The sequence below is a fragment of the Theropithecus gelada genome, chromosome 14 (genome assembly GCF_003255815.1).
Source record: "Theropithecus gelada isolate Dixy chromosome 14, Tgel_1.0, whole genome shotgun sequence".
In the NCBI taxonomy this organism is placed as follows: domain Eukaryota; kingdom Metazoa; phylum Chordata; class Mammalia; order Primates; family Cercopithecidae; genus Theropithecus; species Theropithecus gelada.
The window spans coordinates 75329922-75354397 of NC_037682.1; the positions used below are offsets into that span (position 1 = coordinate 75329922).

General features: G+C 37.5%; 1 protein-coding gene across 5 annotated transcripts; it reads right to left on the minus strand.

Annotated features, from left to right (window-relative positions):
- Positions 1 to 8: 8 nt before the first annotated feature.
- Positions 9 to 24048, minus strand: CCDC90B (coiled-coil domain containing 90B). 5 transcript variants are annotated; one of them, XM_025355708.1, is made up of 9 exons: positions 23504 to 24048; positions 17422 to 17541; positions 16352 to 16455; positions 13376 to 13477; positions 12685 to 12726; positions 12527 to 12598; positions 12380 to 12433; positions 5114 to 5228; positions 636 to 1528 (listed from the first exon to the last, which is right to left on the minus strand). In XM_025355708.1, exons 1-9 carry the CDS (start codon positions 23601 to 23603, stop codon positions 1473 to 1475), a joined length of 765 nt encoding a protein of 254 aa, XP_025211493.1. In that variant the 5' UTR covers positions 23604 to 24048; the 3' UTR covers positions 636 to 1472. The 5 variants fall into 5 exon arrangements, with proteins under 5 accessions (XP_025211494.1, XP_025211493.1, XP_025211498.1 ...); XM_025355713.1 differs by having other exon boundaries at positions 23731 to 24030; XM_025355710.1 differs by having other exon boundaries at positions 23178 to 23992.
- Positions 24049 to 24476: the final 428 nt, after the last annotated feature.

The window sequence follows — 24476 nt, forward strand, 5'->3', positions numbered from 1 at the left end:
CACAATGCAACAGGATAATGTCAAGAGTTTTTCTTTTGAAAACAAAGCAGCAGTTAGATTTTTGAGGAAAATATAGTTGGAAAGCCTCTGACTCGCTAACTCACTGGACCATATGGACCAATCTCTTGACTACTCTATGCTGCAGATTCCCTGTTTGTTTGTTTATAGCTAAACAAATGACAAGGTTATTTTGAATAACTGATTTTGTCCAACTTTTATAGCTATTACCAAGGCATTATGAAATCAAAATGTTTACTTTTTGGTCTTGTCTTCTTGATCTGGATAAAACTGAAGAACCAAGATGAAAAGGACATTTTAAAATTTCTTTGAAATTACTTATGATTTACTAATAGATATTACTTTGTAAGAAAAAATATACATCTAATAACAAAACTAGAATTTAAATTTTCCTATGAGTTTCTTGAGAGTAGGTACTAGATATCAATAAATGTTTGCTGAATTTAAGTCATTAAGGAAAGTTTTGTTTTATGTAATAAATTTAAGATGGGTTAACTTAAACTAGATTAAGAAGCAGGGATAAACTGGTTTTTGAGTATCAGATATTTTAAAAATACATGTAATAATCAGAGCTCAATATTTAGCAACTCTACAGATTTCATATTAAGTGGTGTACATTTGCACTAAAGCACACATTTATTTATGAAATGGAGTCTTGCTCTGTCACCCAGGCTGGAGTGCAGTGGCGCTATCTCAGCTCACTGCAACCTCTTCCTCCCAGGTTCAAGCAAGTCTCCTGCCTCAGCCTCCCAAGTAGCTGGGATTACAGGCATGCACCACCACATCTGGCCAATTTTTGTATTTTCAGTAGAGACAGGGTTTCACCATGTTGGCCAGGCTGGTCTAGAACACCTGACCTCAAGTGATCCGCCTGCCTCAGCCTCCCAAAGTGCTGAGATTACCGGTGTGAGCCACCGCACCTGGCCTATCAATCATTTTAAAATTTATTGTTTTAGTTCATTACCAAAAAGAAATCAATCTCCAGCTATATGGTAAGTCACTTTTAAAACCCACACAAGTTTGTTGTAATAGTCTTTTATTTTATAAAAAAAAAATGTAATTATGCAATGGTTATCAGGAAAGTTAATTCAGTAATAAATATGTAGGCTAGGGAATAGTTTTCAAATATTCAACCAATACCAACAAAATCCTGTATGATTTACACAATTGTTCAAGCAAACACAAGAAAACTCTGGTTCGATTTCTATGAACTATCAAAAAGGGCGAAATGCTCTTCCATCTCAAACCAGGTCTGAATGACAGCTTTTCAATATACTAAAGACACACACAATAAAGACAAAATATCTCTTTCTAAAATAGTCCTCTTTTAGTCCATATATACTTTGAATAATCTTGTGTAGTAAATTTTTGCTGCAACTGACAATGTTCAAAGTAAATCTCTCCTGGTTTGGTGTTCTAAGAAGCCAACAGCCATGGCAGTATGAGCATTACTACTACTTCCAGAATCTATAAAATCCCAATGCTATTGCCAGGCAAGTAAACACCGAAGCTGTGAAAAGAAGAAACTGTGTTATAGGTCTTGTATTTGTATTATTTTGCAGAGCTAATGAGAATAATGTTATCTTTAAGTGAAGAGCAAAAAACCAGGAAATCCAAGCAATTTTCTATCCTGTTTTTTATTCCCTAGAAAATTAAGGATGAAAGACATTCTTAAGGACAGCATTAATGCCCAATTCTTAAAAGCACCTGTATATTCAAATGTAAATTATATGTCATTTAGAACATATAAACTGTATTTAAAATCATTAACATTAGCATTATTGACTACTATAAAGAATTATAAGCTCTAACTTCAGATCTCATGATAAATGAAATCTTTCTTGTATTAAAAATTATGTAGTTAGGCTAGTAAAATATACATATATCTATGAGAAGAGAATTTTAATTGCCTTTTCAGTGCATTTTAAAATAATTTCTCATAATTGTTAAAAAAAATATCTTAATAAAAACTCTTTAAACTCAATGAGGTAGAAGAAAAGGCAGAAGCAGCATCAGGTTTTTAAAATAGTTAATATACTACCTGTACTTTATGTTACATAATTTTGGATTAAAAAAAAATTCAGTTTTCCCAGCTTTTAGAAGGTAAGTCTGTGTGTGGCCTTTAGGGACTCCCTAGTTTCCAGTTTGTTTAAAATACCAATGAATGAATTTTAAAAACAAGTTAGAGATGAAGAGAAAACTTTTGTGAATAAAGACACAAGAAATTAGCCTTTCAAAGTAAAGTTATTCATAATGTATAAACCCATTTGTACACCATCCCATTTGATCCTACTACTTACTGAAACTTGGTTAATGATAAGATCATTGTCTCAGTTTTAATAAATGGGATTAGGCATCTCTAAGAAATACAGAGAAGGACATTTGAGAAGTAATAACACAAAGTTTCTAGTCTTACTGCCACTGGGCAATTATATATTCTCCCATTTGATCCTGCTACTATTTGCCACGTGTTGGGTAGTATGCTAGTATGCTGAGCAATTACACAGTAACCAGGAGATTGGTGGTATTATCCCTGTTGTACAGACGAGGTAATATACCCAGTTACATCGCTAGCAAATAGTGGAGGCAGGATTTAAGACTAAGTGTACTTGGGCTGGGCACGGTGGCTCACGCCTGTAATCCCAGCACTTTGGGAGGCCGAGGCAGGCAGATCACGAGGTCAGGAGATCGAGACCATCCTGGCTAACACGGTGAAACCCCGTCTCTACTAAAAATACAAAAAAAAAAATTAGCTGGGCATGGTGGCGGGCGCATGTAGTCCCAGCTACTTGGGAGGCTGAGGCAGGAGAATGGCATGAACCTGGGAGGCAGAGGTTGCAGTGAGCTGAGATTGTACCACTGCATTCCAGCCTGGGCAACAGAGTGAGACGCCATCTCAAAAAAAAAAAAAAGACTAAGTGTACTTGACTCCAACGCCGTTTTTTTTTTTTCTTTTAATAAAAAAACACACAAAAAATTTGTTATCCTTATTACATACTGTGACACCTGAAAAACTCAATCTGTCATTTATTTGAGTCACATAGTGCTATCTAAGTGGTTACATCCTTGCTGATTCAACAGCTGATAAATTAAGTTTTAGATAACCAAATGAACACTTACTTATTGTGAGGTAGGAGGTATTTTGTTCCTTCAGTAGAGTATAGAATCGTTACTGCATTTAAGTTTCTCTCTCATGTCTTGCTGCTGTTATTTCAGCTTTTATTTCTCATGGCTGTTGTTGTAGTAACTATGGAGCCATCTCCAAATTATTTAAGTTTGCTGTTTATCCTCTATACCCTGTCTAGGGAGACATTCTACATATATGTAAAATGCTTAGGTGAGCATGTGCCTGGTACATTTTAAGCACTCTGTAAACATTAGCTTTCATTATTTATCTGCCAAGAGCAAAATCTGCCACATTATCTACATAGATTAAATGGAAATTGCTATTATTCCTTGGTGGCAGTGTTCTGGATCAAAAGGTGGTGTCTGACCCAGGATGAACCATTCAGACTTCTTTCTGAGGATTTCACAAATTGGAACTAAGCAAAGAGGGCAATCTCTCCTGATTAGTTAAAGTGGAATGATAAAAGAGTCTAGGTGCTAATGTTTCCAACTTATGGAGAAAGCTGGTATGAGAAATTGAGGCACACATTCACAGATGTAAACAGTAAGTTCTGATTCCAATTATGCTTGTAGGTAGGCTATTTCACTTGTGCCCCTTCCATGGTTCAGCTGATGGCTGGGGGCTCCATCTTCAACCCTGCTGGCACCTCAACATCAGTGGTGACTGCCCAGAAAATGACTAAGAGTATAAACCAGCAGTTTTCTTTTAGACAGCAATTTGTTAATATCAAACATTTTAAATGTGCATATCTTTTTGACCCCAAAATTTAAATGTACATAGCAAGTTGTTATATAGAAATACTAGCATGGGGGTACAAAGATATGTGTGTGTGTATGTATATTTACTCAAACATAACACATATATATGGCTGTTCAATACAGTATTGTCCTTAATAATGAAAAACTGGAGGGAGAATGCCTGTTAATAGAGGACTGGATATATAAATTGCGGCATTTTCATATAGGGAATACTGTGCTTTCTAATAAAAAGATGTCTGTGTGTATTGATGTGGAAAGAAATAGGACATTTGGTCAAATTTTCAAAAGTTGTAGACTATAAAAAATACGTGATCTAATTATTTTTATAAAGTATATAAGATGTTTATATATAGAAGAAAAAGACTAGAAAATGTTTACTACTAATAGTAAATATACATAGGGAGGTGCTTTCACTTTTACTGCTTTTGAATTCTGTGAATAGTTTATAATGAAAATACATTACTTTTTATAAAAGGAAAGAAAAAAGACAAGTAATAGTTGACTAGGGCATTCTTTCTAAATCACTGGGCTGGGCCCTGTAATTGGGTCAGGTCAAATGGTACTTGAGGAGCTCAGTATGTGACAAATAATCTAATTTTGGGGTAGTATCTGTGCTGAATCAGTTGATTTAAGGTAAGGTCATCTCCCCCTCCTCCAGGTTTTTAATGGGCTTATATCTACTTTTTTGATCTTTTTTCTCTAACCTCATTCGAATCTTTATGGAAGAACATAAGCAATACAAAGAAAATTTTCATTTTGTTTTTTCACTGTAGAATACAGAGTTTATCCTTCTATCATTTTTGTGCTTGTGTTTATATATTTCTTTTATATCCACATGCTTTTTCTATTAGTAAGCTGCAGAATTGCCTGCTAAACTTATATTCTGAAGGGTAACACATCTATCTGTGAGGACGAAAGCAGCTTAACATTTAGAACTGTCCCATACTACATCCTATATGTTCCTTCCTTTGGCTGTGTCTAATTTGGAATCTGCTATAATAAAAATTAGAAGTATTTAAAAAAAAAAAACCCAATAATCCAAAAAATATCCTGAGACTAGAACCTTCTTTAAGCACTACAGGGGACCAAGCAATAAAGGAGCCGTGTTTTATAGCTCCTCCTTTTTCTCCTGTGCCTGCTCAGTTACCTTGGTAGGTAGGAACTAACAGGAAAATGAGATGGCAGCAATTTCTTTCTCTGACAGTCTTACCTGCAAGATAACGAATTGTCTCAAGTTTGTTAGACTCCATCAGTGTTTTCAAGGACGCAATTTCAGCGTCAATTTTATTACTGGTCTCTGAAATAATACTTTTGGTTTGAGTATCCTGTAGTAAACCAGAATAAATAAGAGAACTTAATTTTGTTCCTTTGTATTAAATGGACAAAAGCATTTACATTAGAAACCCTCACTTATGGGCTAATTGTGATACAAAAGTCTTAATTAGGGAAACAGTAAAAGCATAGTGGTATAAAAAAATTTTAAGCATTCCAAGATGGCCAAAAAGGAACAGCTCCGGTCTGCAGCTCTCAGTGTGACTGATGCAGATGATGATGGGTGATTTCTGCATTTCCAACTGAGGTACCTGGTTCATCTCATTGGGACTGGTTGGACAGTGGGTACAGCCCACAGAGGGTGAACTGAAGGAGGGCAGGGTGTTGCCTTACCCAGGAAGCGCAAAGGGTCAGGGGATTTCCCTTTCCTAGCCAAGGGAAGCCATGACAGACTACCTGGAAAAACGGGACACTCCCGCCCAAATACTGTGCTTTTCCCAAGGTCTTAGCAACCAGCAGACAAGGAGATTCTCTCCTGCGCCTTGCTCAGCAGGTCCCACTCCCACGGAGCCTTGCTCACTGCTAGCGCAACAGTCTGACATGGAACTTGTGAGGTGGCAGCCTGGCTGGAGGAGGGGTGTCCGCCATTGCTGAGGCTTGAGTAGGTAAAGCAGCTGGGGAGCTTGAACTGGGCGGAGCCCACCACAGCTCAACAAGGCCTACTGTCTCTAGATTCCACCTCTGTGGGCAGGGCATAGCTGAACAAAAGGCAGCAGACAACTTCTGCAGACTTAAATGTCTCTGACAGCTCTGAAGAGAGCAGTTGCTCTCCCAGCACTGCGTTTGAGCTCTGAGAACACACAGACTGCCTCTTCAAGTGGGTCCCTGACCCCCGTGTAGCCTAACTGGGAGACATCTTCCAGTAGGGGTTGAAAGACACCTCATATAGGTGGCTGCCCCTCTGGGACGAAGCTTCCAGAGGAAGGATCAGGCAGCAATATTTGCTGTTCTGCAGCCGCTGCTGGTGATACCCAGGTAAACAGGGTCTGGAGTGGACCTCCAGCAAACTCCAACAGACCTGCAGCTGAGGGACCTGACTGTTAGAAGGAAAACAAACAGAAAGGAATAGCATCAGCATCAACAAAAAGGTCATCCACACAAAAACCCTATCTATAGGTCACCAACATCAAAGACCAAAGGTAGATAAAACAACAAAGATGGGGAGAAACCAGAGCAGAAAAGCTGAAAATTGTAAAAATCAGAGCGCCTCTTCTCCTCCAAAGGATTGCAGTTCCTTGCCAACAATGGAACAGAGCTGGATGGAGAATGACTTTGACGAGTTGACAGAAGCAGGCTTCAGAAGGTTGGTAATAACAAACTTCTCCAAGCTAAAGGAAGATGTTCGAACCCATCGCAAGGAAGCTAAAAACCTTGAAAAAAGATTATGAATGGCTAATTAAAATAAACAGCATAGAGAAGACCTTAAATGACCTGATGGAGCTGAAAACCATGGCACCAGAACTTTGTGATGCATGCCCAAGCTTCAATAGCCAATTTGATCAAGTGGAAGAAAGGGTATCAGTGATTGAAGATCAAATGAATGAAATAAAGTGAGAATACAAGGTGAGAGAAAAAAGAGTAAAAAGAAATGAACAAAGCCTCCAAGAAATATGCGAGTCTGTGAAAAGACCAAATATACGTTTGATTGGTGTACCTGAAAGTGATGGGAAGAATGGAACCAAGTTGGAAAACACTCTTCAGGATATTATCCAGGAGAACTTCCCCAACCTAGCAAGGGAGGCCAACATTCAAATTCAGGAAATACAGAGAACATCACAAAGATACTCCTCGAGAAGAGCAACCCCAAGACACATAATTGTCAGATTCACAAAGGTTGAAATGAAGGAAAAAGTGTGTTAAGGGCAACCAGAAAGGAAGGTCGAGTTACCCACAAAGGGAAGCCCATCAGACTAACAGTGGATCTCTTGGCAGAAACTCTACAAGCCAGAAGAGAGTGGGGGCCAATATTCAACATTCTTAAAGAAAAGAATTTTCAACCCAGAATTTCATATCCAGCCAAACTAAGTTTCATAAGTGAAGGAGAAATAAAATCCTTTACAGACAAGCAAATGCTGAGAGATTTTTGTCACCACCAGGCCTGCCTCACAAGAGCTCCTGAAGGAAGCACTAAACATGGAAAGCAACAACCAGTACCAGCCACTGCAAAAACATGCCAAATTGTAAAAACCATTGATGCTAGGAAGAAAGGGCATCAATTAATGGGCAAAATAACCAGCTAACATCATAATGACAGGATCAAATTCACACATAACAATATTAACCTTAAATGTAAATGGACTAAATGCCCCCAATTAAAAGACACAGACTGGCAAATTGGATAGCATCAAGACTCATCAGTATGCTGTATTCAGGAGACCGATCTCACATGCAAAGACGCACACAGACTCAAAATAAAGGGATGGAGGAAGATCTACCAAGCAAATGGAAAGAAAAAAAAAAAAGGAGGGGTTGCAATCCTAGTCTCTGATTAAACAGACTTTAAATCAACAAAGATCAAAAGAGACAAAGAAGGCCATTACATAATGGTAAAGGGATCAATTCAACAAGAAGAGCTGACTATCCTAAATATATATGCACCCAATACAAGAGAACCCAGATTCATAATGCAAGTCCTTAGAGACTTAGAACAGAAATCACAACAAACTGTCCCTCAGACCACAATGCAATCAAATCAGAACTCAGGATTAAGAAACTCACACAAAACCACTCAACTACATGGAAACTGAACAACCTGCTCCTGAATGACTACTGGGTACATAACGAAATGAAGGCAGAAATAAAGATGTTCTTTGAAACCAATGAGAACAAAGATACAACATACCAGAATCTCTGGGACACATTTAAAGCAGTGTGTAGAGGGAAATTTATAGCACTAAATGCCCACAAGAAAAAGAAGGAAAGATCTAAAATTGACACCCTAACATCACAATTGAAAGAACTAGAGAAGCAAGAGCAAACACATTCAAAAGCTAGCAGAAGGCAAGAAATAACTAAGATCAGAGCAGAACTGAAGGAGATAGAGACACAAAAAACCCTTCAAAAAAATCAATGAATCTAGGAGCTGGTTTTTTGAAGAGATCAACAAAATTGATAGACCGCTAGCTAGACGAATAAAGAAGAAAAGATAAGAATCAAATAGATGCAATAAAAAATGATAAAGGGGATATCACCACCAGCCCCACAGAAATACAAACTACCATCAGAGAATACTATAAACACCTCTATGCAAATAAACTAGAAAATCTAGAAGAAATGGATAAATTCCTGGACACATACACCCTCCCAAGACTAAACCAGAAGAAGTTGAATCCCTGAATAGACAAATAGCAGGCTCTGAAATTGAGGCAATAATAAATAGCCTACCAACCAAAAAAAGTCCAGGACCAGACAGATTCACAGCCAAATTCTACCAGAGGCACAAAGAGGAGCTGTACAAAATAGTTTCCTTCTGAAACTATTCCAATCAACAGAAAAAGAGGGAATCCCCCTAACTCATTTTATGAGACTGACATCATCCTGATACCAAAGCCTGGCAGAGACACAACAACGAAAGAATTTTAGAGCAATATCTGTGATGAACATTGATGCGAAAATCCTCAATAAAATACTGGCAAACCGAATCCAGCAGCACATCAAAAAGCTTATCCACCACCATTATGTCGGCTTCATCCCTGGGATGCAAGGGTGGTTCAACATATGCATCAATAAACGTAATCCATCATATAAACAGAACCAAAAACAAAAACTACATGATTATCTCAACAGATGCAGAAAAGGCCTTTGACAAAATTCAACAGCCCTTCATGCCAAAAACTCTCAATAAACTAGGTACTGATGGGATGTATCTCAAAATAATAATAGCTATTTATGCAAACCCCCAGCCAGTATCACACCGAATGGGCAAAAACTGGAAGCATTCCCTTTGAAAACTAGCACAAGACAAGGATGCCCTCTCTCACCACTCCCATTCAACATAGTGTTGGAAGTTCTGGCTGGGCCAATCAGAGCAATTAGGCAAGAGAAAGAAATAAGAGTATTCAATTAAGAAAAGAGGAAGTCGAACTGTCCCTGTTTGCAGATGATAGGATTGTATATTTAGAAAACACCATTGTCTCAGCCCAAAATCTCCTTAAACTAAACAACTTCAGCAAAGTCTCAGGATACAAAATTAATGTGCAAAAATCACAAGCATTCTTATACACCAATAACAGAGAGAGAGCCAAATCATGAGTGAAGAACTCCCATACACAATTGCTACAAAGAGAATAAAATACCTAGAATTCAACTTACAAGGGATGTGAAGGACCTCTTCAAGGAGAACTATAAACCACTGCTCAACGAAATAAAAGAGGATACAAACAAATGGAAGAATATTCCATGCTCGTGGATAGGAAGAATCAATATCATGAAAATGGCCATACCGCCCAAAGTAATTTATAGATTCAATGCCATCCCCATCAAGCTACCAATGAGTTTCTTCACAGAATTGGAAAAAACTACTTTTAAAGTTCATATAGAACCAAAAAAGAGCCTGCATTGCCAATACAATCCTAAGCAAAAAGAAGAAAGCTGGAGGCATCACGCTACCTGACTTCAAACTATACTACAAGGCTACAGTAACCAAAACAGCATGGTACTGGTACCAAAACAGAGATACAGACCAATGGAACAGAACAGAGGCCTCAGAAATAACACCATGCTTCTACAACCACCTGATCTTTGACAAACCTGACAAAAACAAGAAATGGGGAAAGGATTCCCTATTTAATAAATGGTGTTGGGAAACTGGCTAGCCGTATGTAGAAAGCTGAAACTGGATCCCTTTCTTACACCTTATACAAAAATTAATTCAAGATGGATTAGAGAGTTAAATATTAGACCTAAAACCATAAAAACCCTAGAAGAAAACCTAGGCAATACCATTCAGGACACAGGCATGGGCAAGGACTTCATGTCTAAAACACTAAAAGCAATGGCAACAAAAGCCAAAATTGACAAATGGGATCTAATTAAACTAAAGAGCTTCTGCATAGCAAAAGAAACTACCATCAGAGTGAATGCGCAACCTACAGAATGGAAGAAAATTTTTGCAATCTACCCTTCTGACAAAGGGCTGATATCCAGAATCTACAAAGAACTCAAACAAATTTACAAGAAAAGAACAACCCCATCAAAAAGGGGGCAAAGGATATGAACAGACACTTCACAAAAGAAGACATCTATGTAGCCAACAGACACATGAAAAAATGCTCATCATCACTGGCCATCAGAGAAATGCAAATCAAAACTACAATGAGATACCATCTCACGCCAGTTAGAATGGCAATTATTAAAAAGTCAGGAAACAACAGGTGCTGGAGAGGATGTGGAGAAATAGGAACACTTTTACACTGTTGGTGGGACTATAAACTAGTTCAACCATTGTGGAAGACAGTGTGGCGATTCCTCAAGGATCTAGAACTAGAAATACCATTTGACCCAGCCATCCCATTACTGGGTATATACCCAAAGGATTATAAATCATGCTACTCTAAAGACACATGCACACATATGTTTACTGCGGCACTATTCACAATAGCAAAGACTTGGAACCAACCCAAATGTCCATCAATGACAGACTGGTTTAAGAAAATGTGGCACATAAACACCATGGAATACTATGCAGCCATAAAAAAGGATGAGTTCACGTCCTTTGCAGGGCCACGGATGAAGCTGGAAACCATCATTCTCAACAAACTATCACGAGGACAGAAAACCAAACACCACAAGTTCTCACTCATAGGTGGGAAATGAACCATGAGATCACTTGGATACAGGAACATTACACAGTGGGGCCTGTTGGGGGGTGAGGGGTTGAGGGAGGGATAGCATTAGGAGAAATACCTAAGGTAAATGATGAGTTGATGGGTGTAGCAAACCAACATGGCACATGTATACCTATGTATCAAACTTGCATGTTGTGCACATGTACCCTAGAACTTAAAGTATCAAAAAAAAATTATAAAAAAACACTATAAACTGACGAATTACATTCCTTCTACTTTCATATTTGGAGATCATCTTTTAGGAGTATCACATACTGGGCATATTCTAAAACCCTCATAATAACATATTTGATACCTAAATATATAAGATGATTTCGTTGCTTGTCTCCTTTATCTGGCCAAGAAGTAAGGGAAGACAGTAAGATCTTTGAAAGAACAAATGTGACCTTCTCTTCTATTAAATTATAAGCAAGAGTGATATATTTTCTGTTAGAATGTGGACAAATGGCTTTGAACTTTTAAGAAAAGGACAAAGCTGAGTCAGAAAGCTGGGTTTTACTCAAGCCACAGAGATGAAGTCATGATTACATTGTAGCATTACTGAGAAGGAGAACAGTACTTCCAAGTTAGGGATTTAGAATCCAGGTTCTTTCCCTAGTGACGTCACTTATTAACTGTGGGACCTTAACCCCTCTGTGCTTCATTTTCCAAATTGTTTAAATGGGAATAATAGTGCCTACATCACACAAACTGATATGAATATTAAGTTAATTGACAGATGTAACAGATATAAGTAAAGCATGTAAAATGGTATCTGGCACATTAATAAACACTAAATATAAGTGTTTATATATTATTAATATATAGCTTTTTTAAAACCTTAAGATAATTATTTAACTGAACCTAGGCACTCATTTAAGTACCAATTATGAAATACCAATAGTGAATCTTTGTCTTTTAAAAAATAGTTTTTTTTTTTTTTTTTGAGACAGGGTCTTGCTCTATTTCCCAGACTGGTCTTGAACTCCTGCCTCAGCCTCCCAAAGTGCAGGATTAACAGGTGTGAGCTACTGTGCCTAGCCCAAAAAATAGTTATTTTCTATTATAGAAGTAATTTAGTTTAAAAAGGCACACTATGTGGAAAGCTTGATTCTTACTTCAAGGTCATGGCTCATGGATGACGATCTACTTGGTGCCAGGTTCCCTGGAAGTGCTGGCTAACTATAATAGTTATGAGGAAGCCAGAGATTCTACAGGGCTAGTTTTTAAAAGTCCAAACTTATAAACTGGTACACATAAAAGCAGTTATACAAGGCACAAGAACTGTACAAAAGAGACATTTTTACATATTACCTTACCTTTTTTGTAAATTCTGTAGTTGTTTCCATAAGTTGCTTTTCTTGATCTGTAAACTATAGGATATGAAGCAGCAGGAAGTTAAAAAAAAAAAGACTAAAATTAAAAAGGAGTAAGTAACCAAGAAAGTACATTTAAAAGCACAATACCATATCTGTTACTCTGCTCCTTTCTAGGTTGATATCCAGTTTATTATCTGCTCTGATTCGACTGGTTTCATGCTTTAAAGAAAATAAAGATATTTAAAAAATGATCTTATTATGAATATTTGTTCTGAAATTAACAGCTAGAAAAAAAATTCACTTACCATTAGTTGTTGCTTAACTTGGTCTAATTCAATTTTCATTTTCTAGGTACAGGAAAGATCACATGTAATTAGCATTAAACCAAATCTGTATTATGATTAAAAAAATCTGAAACCCTAGATTACCAAAATTTGGACAATCTATGGATTTCTAATACACAATTGATAAGGAAAAAAATCTTCAAAAGAAACTAGTAAGCCACTGTATTCAGAAAATAATTGTTATGAGCAAAATGCATTTGTTTTTGTATTATACTTTTAAAAATTGATTTTCTAAATTTAAAAAGCTACAGTGGATAACATAACTTAAAATTCTGACTTAATTACAGAAATACACTTTTCTCTTAAGTCACAAAGACATTTAGTACAGGATTAAATAAAATAGAAAATGCCACATTACTCTCAGCTCTGAAACCATTATATAGAAATTTTATATACATAGCTCAAAGATTTTCTGTTTTATGTGGTTTTATATGTATAAAATGTAACTCTTATTTTCGTCAGTATGCAAAGCACTATGATTTATATAGAAAAAGATTAGGTATGGTTAAACAAATAGTACTTTTTACATCTAAAAACTTATTGTTTACTAACCACATGGAATTATTACTTGGTCTTATTAACTTATTCACTAAGTAGGATGCTTATTATGAGATCAGTTATTTTATGAGTAATAAATTAAAATTTGCATCACCTCATTCTCTGCTCTCAGATTTGCGAATTCACTTTTCTCTAGGATGACCATGTCTTTCCTGATAGAATCCAAATGAGCCATTAGCTGTTGTACTGTTATTTCCTAGAAAACAAAACAAAAAATAACCTAGTGATCCACAGAAAGCCATCTTTTATTTATGGAATTGTTTTTCATGAAATTTAAATGAATTTGTTAACATGCTACAAGGTATAATGCTGACTGGTTAAGTAAATATGAAACTTACATATCTGAAATATCAATATGAAAAGAAAAAGATTCAAGGAAGAAAAAGGTATTTCCTAGGGGAGAGAAATGTGTAAGTCTTTGAATGAAAAGAATCTCAATAAAATGCTTCCTTAGACCCTAAGAGTTCCTCAAAACAATAATGTTTTGTTCTTGTTTTTTGAATAACCAAATGGAAAGGGTTTTATCTCTTATTACTTTGATTTTGAGATTTTCTACCACTGGAAAATTCCATGGTATTGGATACGACTCAGAAGTCAGATAGTAAAACAAAATAGATATGTAGTTAAAATAATTGCCCTTTGTCAGCACAACATAACCAATTTTGTTTAAATTCCTGGGTATCTTCCCTATATTTGGCACTACAAAGAATATGTGAAAGAAAAGGTAGCATTTACCTGATAGATCTATAAGCTTTTGCTTCATTAGGGAGGACAATTTTGTAGAAATGATTTAAGACAGTCTTACAAAGAAAATATAACTGTTACAGGTTGAATATCCCTAATCCAAAAATCCGCAACTTTTTGAGTGCCGACATGACACTCAAAGGAAATGTGCATTGGAGTATTTTGGATTTCAGATTTGGGATGTGCAACTGGTAAGTGTAAAGGAAATATTCCAAAATAAAAAATCTGAAATCTAAAACACTTCTGGTCTCAAGCATTTCAGATAAGGGATATTCAACCTGTAGCACTACACTTCTTAAAATCATGTAGCTTGCTAATTTATCTATCCTTTACCAAAAGAAAAAGCAGATGAGGTACAACCTTATTAAGGACTCTGTATAACGGTTTAGAAATAAAACAAGAAAGCCTCCCAAAAAAACAGTATGAGTTCTGGAGTCAGGCTGTCGAGCTTTGAATCCAAACTCTGCCATTTACTGTGAGATGCTAGCAAGTCATTTAACTTCTCTGGTCTCCTCATTGGTAAAATGGAAATAGTAACAGTACCTGGTACACCTTAAAGAGTTGTTCTGAGGATTAAATGAGATTATGTATGTATAATGCTTAAGATAGTACTTGGCCTATGGTTATCACTGAAATGTTAACTATTATTATTACCGATGGGACAGAGATCTAATGACTGAAGCACGATAGTCTAATGCTAATGTATTAATGTGGAGGAAGTTTGGACTTCTTATATAAAAGTTTTTAACTGTGTACAACAGACATTGCTGACGCATGCCTTTTCTAACCCTCATATATTACTCAGGAGGGTTGTTCATTTTATTCAATTCTGTGTGACATATTTATGAGAATTAATTCAGAAGTCACACAGATGTGGCCTCTAAGGGCTGGCAGTCCTGTTTGCCCCAAATATCACTATAAAGGAATTATATGACATTAAAAATAATGTATTCTTATTACTGAGATTTTTGCCTATTACATAGGCAAAAGTTGGAAAGCTAATTACAGACTTCATACTTGTGGAGTCTGAACCTGAAAATAAGGGATTGTATTGTGGCTTTCTTGAGATAGAGCCTTGCTCGGTCACTCAGGCTGGAGTGTACTAGCATGATCTTGGCTCACTGCAGCTTCCTGGGTTCGAGCAATTCTCATGCCTTAGCCTCCCGAGTAGCTTGGACCACAGGCACCCACCATCATGCGTGGCTAATTTTTTTTTGTATTTTTAGTAGAGACAGGGTTTTGCCATGTTGGCCTCGAACTTCTGATCTAAAGTGATCTGCTCACCTCAGCCTCCCAAAGTGCTGGGATTACAAGCGTGAGCCACTACACCCGGCCTTAATGTGGCTCTTAAGAGCTTCTTTTTACCTCATTCTTTAAATACAGACTCAAAAAGCCTACAAAACTGCACAGGTGTCCATCTTTAACAACTTTAAATGTAAAGACATAATCTATTGTTAAGTAGCCAAATATATTAAAAGTGTGATTTTTGTAACTACTATGGAGCCATCAGAGAATATTCAGATTTGAATCAGAATCACAATATAATCAAATTCTCAGAATAAGACTTTATTACTTTATTTTCTCCCCCCATCCTGCTAGCTGACTTAGTTTCATATCAAGTATGAAATTATTCTAGTTAAGTTCATTTATTCAGTCCTTTATGTAAAATGATTGCTTTTTGTCCATATCACCACAGTGAAAACTCCTGTAAATTACTCAGTCTCTCTAAGCCTGTCTTCAGTGGCCAAATAGAATTCTGCTTACTTTTCAAGGTTGTTAGAGATTAAATAATATATGAAAAATACACAGCATTGTGCCGCTTACATGTTAAATTCTTATATTTGACTTTAGGATTTTTATATTCAGTCAAATTAAAGCGTCTTAGGGAATTTATAAAGTCCTTCTCAGTCATGTAAGTCCTTTCCAGCTATGTCTGTGAAAATTAACCAATATGTATGTATAGCAGCAATAAAACATACTTAATATATAGAAAGATTAGCTCTTCTGTGGTGAGCTTTCTTGAGGGAAAAAGTTGTTTCACTAACAATCTACCACCACTCATGAATAACACAATATAATGATCTCATCCCATCAAAGATTTGGCAAAATACCATCTCTGTTACCACAACATTATTACAACTATTCTAACTATTCAGTCTCTCTAAATATTGACTTTATTCAGTGTTTTTTTGTGTGTGTGTGTGGTCCCTTTAGACAGAACAAGGAAGATACGAGCGTGTTTGGAAGGTCACTAGGTAGACAGAGACGTAGTTATGAAATGACTGTCTAATGAAAGTATCAGAAGCGGTAGTAATCAGTGTATTACCTGTTGAGCTTGAGTGACCATCTCTTTATAGATAGTATCCAGGCTGACATTTGATAAAGTAGTTAATGCTGATACAATTGTTTCTGCTTGTGTTTTGTCAAATCCTGTAGGCAGCAAATAGGTATTTTAAAGTGTATATATCCTTATCAAAATAAACAGCGAGAGTAACTCCTCAACATTTAAATTGTTATACTCTTTTTAAAATAATGGTTACAATTTAAAAATTGACAGATAATGCTAAATTACTCTCCAAAAGTACTCTACAATTTTAATTCCCATTCTGTATCTCCCCACATCTACATTAACACTAGATATGACTTTTTATTTTGAGTAATTGGCAAAAAAAATTGTATTACATTGTTATTTTAATGTTACTTAAATTTGCATTTCCTTGGTTGGTAGAGAGGTTAAGCATTACATATACTTTTTGTTATTTATATTTATTTTTCTGTGTTATGCTTGTTTATAGCATTTGCCCCCTTTTTTCTATAAAACTGCTTATTCTTTTACATTTATTTAGCTTTTCATCTATCTGAAATTTAGTTTTCAGTAAGGGGATCTAATATATTTTTTCCCAGTGGCTAGTCATTTATTATCTCATTTATTAAATAGTCCTTCCTTTCCCTAATTTGTAATGCCTTCATCACATTAAATTCATGTCTGTGTCTCTGAATACTATTTTGTTCTATTAGTCTATTCCTTTAATATCACATAATTTAAATTACTGTTTTGATATCAGGTAATTTTTTGTGCTTATTTTCCGATTTTTTAATCTCAAACATTTGTACTTCCACATGGACTTTAGTATTAGCCTAGAAACTAGTTTCTTTTTCACTTAATTGGAATCATTCTGTACATATTTCAATGCTTTTTTCAATTAACATATCTTGAACATTCCTCATATCAGTAAATATTTCTCAAATAGTATCATTTTTAGTGACTATAAAATATTTCATTGGATTGTCTATTTAAATACTCTTAATTGTTCATAACAGTGATACTGTCTTGACTAGGCAATTATTATGAGTGCTATTAATTTTCTTCTTTCAGGAGGTATCCATGTTTCTCACCATGAGTTTCCAAGTCCTGAACCAATGCATGGGTATCAAAAGTTAATTTCCTTTGTTCTAAAGGAGTTATATCCACTGGCCGCCTATCATATCCCTCCTTGGTTGTGGTGGTGAAGAAGTCTGAAAAGAGAAGACATTTTTTTTCTCTTATAGTAACTGATAAAGGTTTCCTACTTTAGCTTACAAAGCATTTTCCCCATCCATTTATGATATAGTTCCAGCTCTTCTAGTTTTGTCATCTCACCCAAGTTAATTGACTCCTCTGAGCCTCTCTTTTATCTGAAAAGTCTCTGACTTTTTTCTGTACATACTAAACATTCAATAAATGTTTCTTTTCCCTCCTTTGGTATTCAGGAATGTTAAGAGTTAGTATAAACTTGTAATAAAACACATCAAATGCTTTGGATATCACCACCTCAGCTCTACTTACTGTAAAGCAGAAACTACACAATTCAATTCTTCTCTGTGCTCAGTCTTTCAAGAGCTATGAGAATTTTTTACACTTACATCCCTGTTTAAAGTAGCTTTCCATACTCCCACTCACTTATATATCCACAGTTTATTTCCTACATAGTTCTCAGCTCCAATATGAAATTATCTTGTTTGCTGTTTGTATCTCTGGATCAGAATGGAAGTTCCATGATGCTTTGACTGTGGTTTTCATTACTGTATCTTTAGCACCTAGAACAGTGCTTTGGCACATAGTTGGGCCACAAAGTTTTACTGTTGATTCAATCAATGAATTTGATTTGAAATCATGGGCATATTTACTGGTATCAACATAAGAACCCTAAGAAAAAATTCTCATTTCTGAAATAACCCTTCTTGTCCTATTTCAATAAATTCCCCAAGTTTTAACCTAGACACAGTAAAGACCTTTTCTGTATATTGCTGATGAATTTATTATAAGGTACTCTGCCCATAAACAACTTCTAGGAAAGGTAAAGGAGTTACCTTTACAGAGCCAATGGTAGAATTAGGATTCAGGCTCAGATTCTTCTGACTTCAAATCTTACACTCCATGCTGTTTCTCTTATTTATCCTAAGCCACTTAAAATATCTAGATATTTAAAAGACTGCAGGCCGGGTGCGGTGGCTCACACCTGTAATCCCAGCACTTTGGGAGGCCAAGGTCAGGGGATTACGAGGTCAGGAGATGGAGACCATCCTGGCTAACACGGTGAAACCCCGTCTCTACTAAAAATACAAAAAAATTAGCCAGGCATGGTGGCAGGCGCCTGTAGTCCCAGCTACTAGGGAGGCTGAGGCAGGAGAATGGCGTGAACCTGGGAGGTGGAGCTTGCAGTGAGCTGAGATCACGCCACTGCACTCCAGCCTGGGCAACAGAGCGAGACTCTGTCTCAAAAAAAAAAAAAAAAGAAAGAAAGAAAGAAAAAAAAAAGACTGCAACTTCAGGCATTATTTTTCCACCAGTACTGTGTAGAACAAATGTGATTCCTTCTTTATATCCTTCTAGCCTAATGAATATTTATTGAGTGCTAGAACTTGTGCCAGGCACAGGGGTAAAATGATAAGCAAAACCAGACATGAATGATGTTCTCACTGATTTTATAGACTAGAAGGCGGGAAAGAGATATTGTTTTTTAAAAAAACCTAACAATAAACTCTAAATTCAAATGATAAAAGATTTATTAAAATACTCCAAAAAATTCTATTTAACTGAAGAGATAAAAGCAAGTAGCTGTAAATAAAAGTGGAGCAATGTTTTAAAACACACATATTGGTACACTGGTCAGTAATCTTTTTCACTTGAATGTCATCTAGTAGGGTAAAGAAACATGTCTTTGTGTGTAAATATCAGACCTAAGGTAGGAGAGAAAAAGAAAAATTAGAGGAAAGAGGGGCAGATTTCAGTAATTTCAATAACAACTGCATTAGGAGTAGTGATGGTACTCTTAGTTACATATCCCTGATTAGAAGTTTATTTGGATTTAGAAAAAAAATCAGTAATAATATTTATATAATATTTTACTGTTTTCACATCTATTACCCCATCCTTAAAATTCTCATTTTATGGATGAGGTAAATTGAGGCTCAGGGCTAAGTATGGATGCTCCTCAGCTTATAAAAGGGTTATGTCCCATTAAATCCATCATAAATTGAAAATATCCTGAGCTGAAAATGCATTTAATACACCTAACCTGCTGAACATCACAGCTTAGCTGGGCTCACCTCAAGCACGCCAAGAACATTTACATTAGCTTATAGTTGGCCAAAATCATCTAACACAAAACCTATTTTACAATAAAGTGTTGAATATTTCATGTAGACACCCAAATGGGCATTTTGTAAACATTATGGGATGCAAAAACAAAACCCAAAAAACCCTGGCAATACTAAGTATTGGTTATTTGCCCTTGTGATCCATGGCTAACTGGGGGAGCTGTGGCTTGCTGCCCCTGCCAATGCATTATTGTTAGATTAGGAAAGGATCAAAATTCAAAGTACAGTTTCTACTGAATGCATACTGTTTTTGCACCATGATAAAGTCGAAAAATTTTAAGTTAAACTATCTTAAGTTGAGGACTGTCTGTAATTAGTCCAAGATCTTATGGTCTCATAGCTAGGCGTATTAGTACAGTTCCTCTGACTTAGTCAACAGACACTCTGAATATCTTACACAAAGAGCAGCTTCCTACTAAATTTGGGATAGAGACCAAATACCTTAACAAGCCAATAAATCTTTGTAGGGTGTAGCTCGTCTCATGTCCTGCTATGCTCTCTCTGGTCCTCTGCTTTCAAGGGCTCTTTGATTTTAATTCCACAAACATGCCATGTGCTTTACCTTCTCAGGGCCTTTGCCCAGCCCCTGCCCTGTTCAGAAAGCTCTCTTTTTCTTTGCCTGCTCATGTTTATCCTTCAGAGCTCAGTCTGAATGTTTCTTCCTCTGGAAAGCCTGACGAGTCCTTTGGGTTAAGTCTCTCTTGTGATGGTTTTTCATAGTACTGCATAGGATTCTTTTGCAAACCCTCTCACAATTTACACATTTATGTGACTCTCAGTTGTCTCCCCAAGAGACCAGTGGTCAGCCAACTATAGCCTGTAGACTACCACCACCTGTTTTTCTAGTTTTATTCATTAGAACTAGATAGTTTTATTAGAACACAGCTCATTCATTTATGGATTAATCTATGGCTACTTTCATGCTACAAAGCAAATAGTTGTGACTGACCTTACAGCCTACAAAGCCTGAAATATTTATTGGGCTCTTTACAGAAAAAGTTTGTCAACCCCTGCACTAAACTATACAGTTCTTGAGAGCAGGGACCACATTTGTTCTTGCTCACTACTGAATCCCCAATGCCTACACAAATCTGGATGCTCCATAGATACTTGCTGAATGAAAGGCACTGTGCTTGGCATTATGTATACACAATGATGAATAATACAAAGGAGACGCATTTGGCCCTCCTTGAGAATAAAGGATCGAGAATGGCTATTTGGATTATGGTACAGCTACATTAAATATTAAAGAAGTTATCCAGACAGGATGAATGAAATCAGCAGAATCTAGGCACGGGCTGCCTTTGCTATTCTCTTGGCTTCTATTTATTATGGGGCTAAGGAGAGCTGAGAATGCAGAAGGATATGTAAAACATTATTCCTTAAATGTGCTAAGATATTCACATAATACTTTGCTTAGTCCTCCCAATCCTATGAGGTAGGTATTGACACCCACTGGCAGTAGAACTTTGGGTTTCACTCCACTTTGGAAGCCATAAGCAACTAGAAAAACCATTGGATATTCATAGTAGGGTTTCATAATCACTATTCCAACTGGTCATGAGCAGTTCAATGCATAAGCGCTCATTAAGAATGTCTTTACAGGCCAGGTGCAGTGGCTCATGCCTGTAATCCTAGCAGCTGGGAGGCCAAGGCAGGCGGATCGCTTGAGCCCAGGAGTTCGAGATCAGCCTGGGCAACATGGCAAGATCCTGTCCCTACAAAAATTACAAAAACTAGCTGGGCACGGTGGCATGTGCCTGTAGTCCCAGCTACTTGAGAGGCTGAAGTGGGAGGATCACCTGAGCCTGGGAGGCAGAGGTTGCAGTGAGCCGAGATGGCACCAAGGCACATGAGACTGAGTGACAGAGACCCTGTCTCAAAAATAATAATAATAATAAAAAAAATAAAAAAATAAGTCTTCGCAGCCATATTAATAGGTAGGGGAAATGAAGTGCCCAGAATCAGTGTTTCTAGCTCATAGTGGAACAACAGATCCTTAATAGCTTGAAAAGTTTTGTACAGGCTTAAACATCTGTACAAAACTCCAAACCTTTCCTTTCATTGTTACTACTTTTGATTCTTTGATAGCTATATCTTACGGATTTGTTTGTTTGTAATAGTGAGATACAAACTCAAGGGTTTAAAGGTTTAACCAGTTTGGCAAAACTACTAAGTCATAGATTGCGGATTGGAACTCTGGCCTATCTTGCACCAAACTCCTCTTTGCTGGAAAAGGTCAAATTTTACTTTTGAAACAAACAAACAAACAAACAAATATGTAAAATGTTGTCCCACTAAATTTAAGTTGCAAGTTTTATATGAATTTACTGCTAATTTTACAGCTGAAACACTTCAGTGTATAGTCAGTTACTTTTCTGTCAGGAACTCAAAAGAACAGGCATTACAGCATATATTCTTACATGCTGGTCTACTAATGTGCTACACTAGTTGCATCATAATAACTAAGGTCCTTCCATTGGTCAGAGGTCAAGGTTTTCAAATCCCCTGATTATTGACATTATTAGGCAAGTTTAAACTACTTGTACACAATAAACATTCAATATTTGTTTAGTGAGGAAGGACACAAATCCTACTAGTTGTAAGAAGAGATTTAAAGTTTCTCCAAGAACACTCAGACTCAAGTGGGAAAACTTTTATGTTAAAACATTAACATTTACTTATGGTCATGTATTTCGCATTATGATATGCACTTCAAAGTTCATTCTCTAAAAACATTTAATTTTGTTTTCATTTGGATATGTGAAGCACACCTGTAAAAGTCAACAAAGATGAAAGTTGGATGATTTCCTGGAATTCAAAAGTGCTACCTCCTTTTTGTAAAATCCATCATAATGTGTATTTATGCTAAACACCCAAATACCTAACAAAAGAGACCTTGTGAATGATCCTGGCAGCTAAAGAGCAATCTTACAGACGGATGATCAACAACTGCAGTTTTGACTGCAGCTGTTACTGGTGTGGATTAAAATTAAACAATGAGCAAAACAGCACAAGTAACAACACGGAGCATAAATAACAGCGTGGAAGTGTTTGGGTACCGACTGGCTCAGTGTACCTGGCACTGAAGATTCAAAAAGGTGAACAGAGAATGCTAAGGTTGATAAGAGGTGCCTATTCGCCTATTTTGTGGACAACCTTAAAACGGTTTAAAAACTAGGAGGGAAGTTTAAAAACGGGGGGTAAAAAACGACAACAAGAAAAACCTAGCCCTAGAAACGTTTCTCGGAATAAAGTTAGATGTCTTGAGGACACTCTGTTAACAGGGGTGCCAACCGGTTGGAAACTTGTAGGTTCCAGTATTCACTTTTTTTCCCAAAGTCTACAATGTGACTGAAAAGTACTGAGAATTCCAGCGAGAATAAGGCAGACGTGATCTGAAATTTATGATGCTGTCTACCAAAAACTTGGGCTCGAGGCCAGCACTTAAAAAAACAAAATCTAAAGATAAGGCCACAAAAGAAATCAGGACACCCTCAAGCACAGATTACCTTACGCTGCCTCCAGACAAACCTACCAGATTACTAGCCTCTTGTCACCAAAAAAGGGAAACAAGGGCTGAGAAAGAAGCCGGGCGCGAAGCCCTGGCCTTCAAAGGTTCGCTTTAAGAACAGAAAGGCACTGATTTCCTCAGTCCTCGCCCCTTCGGGCGAGCTGGGCAAGTCGGGGCAGCAGGCAGCTGTGTCGCCAGCACAAGGCGTGAATCGGGGAGGAGGGTGTGGCACCTTCTCTTCCCGTTCGCTCGAGCAGGCGCGACCCACGGGCATCGTCACCCTAGAGAGCACTCAGACATCTATGACACGACGCCTTGCCTCACCTCTCCGCAGGGCCGGCGAGAAATGCCCGCGGGGGCTTGAAACCCAACGATCCCCTCTGCCTTGGGAGAGCAAGAGCCGCCAAGCCTGGCGACTATTCATGGCCTCAGAGTTTTCCGGCGGGCGGGAGGCGGAAGACGGGGTAAATCTCGCACAGGCTTTCGGGCAAGGTAGTTCTGGCACCGCAGGAATGCTGGGAATTGTAGTTTTCGCTCGGTCACAAGACCACCTTCCAGTGCGGGCGCCACAGTGGTGCCACGAAACTGGGCCTCTTCGCAGGCCGACCCACAGTTCACGAGCAATGCTCAGCGCTGTCCCGCTACTCCCACCGCCCCTTCCCGACCTGTGAACGCCTTTACCGTCTTAGGAAGGCGGGATCTTGTCGGAGAACCTTCCGGCGCCTGTTTCCTGGCAGCGGGGCATAGTCCAACAGCTGGCTCCCCCAAGATTGCCAGCGGCCATTAAGCGCTTGGGTCGGGGGAGATGGAGTCGTATTTAGCCGCACAGCAGTCTGGGACCTGAAGTTCTCGGCCGCTGAGCATTCTGGGCGATTGCGTAGTGCGGAGGCCAAAGAAACCTTCTGGGAAGTGTAGTCCAGCGAGTCGCTCACTTACCGTGCAGCGTCACATCCTGCTGCTTCGCCGTCTGGTGCACGGGAGGACCAACTAATTTTAGTCGGTATATCCTTTCTTTAGGGAAGATGAATTCCTCCGTTTCTGCGAGAAATTCCTTAAATTTTCACCATTTATCTTTCCCAGACCTCACTCAAGACTTTGCTCCGCATAGTAAAATGCTGAAAGCAACATTGCACAGTAGTTGTATTAAAATGCACCAATACTCATGAATATTCTCGGTAAATCCTAAAATGGCACACAGTTGTGCGGTTGCAGTGGCTTATTCTCGCAAGATTCTAAACAATTACGGCTAGGTTTCTATCTATATGTATTAAAAGCTTTGTGAGAGCTACCTAACAAA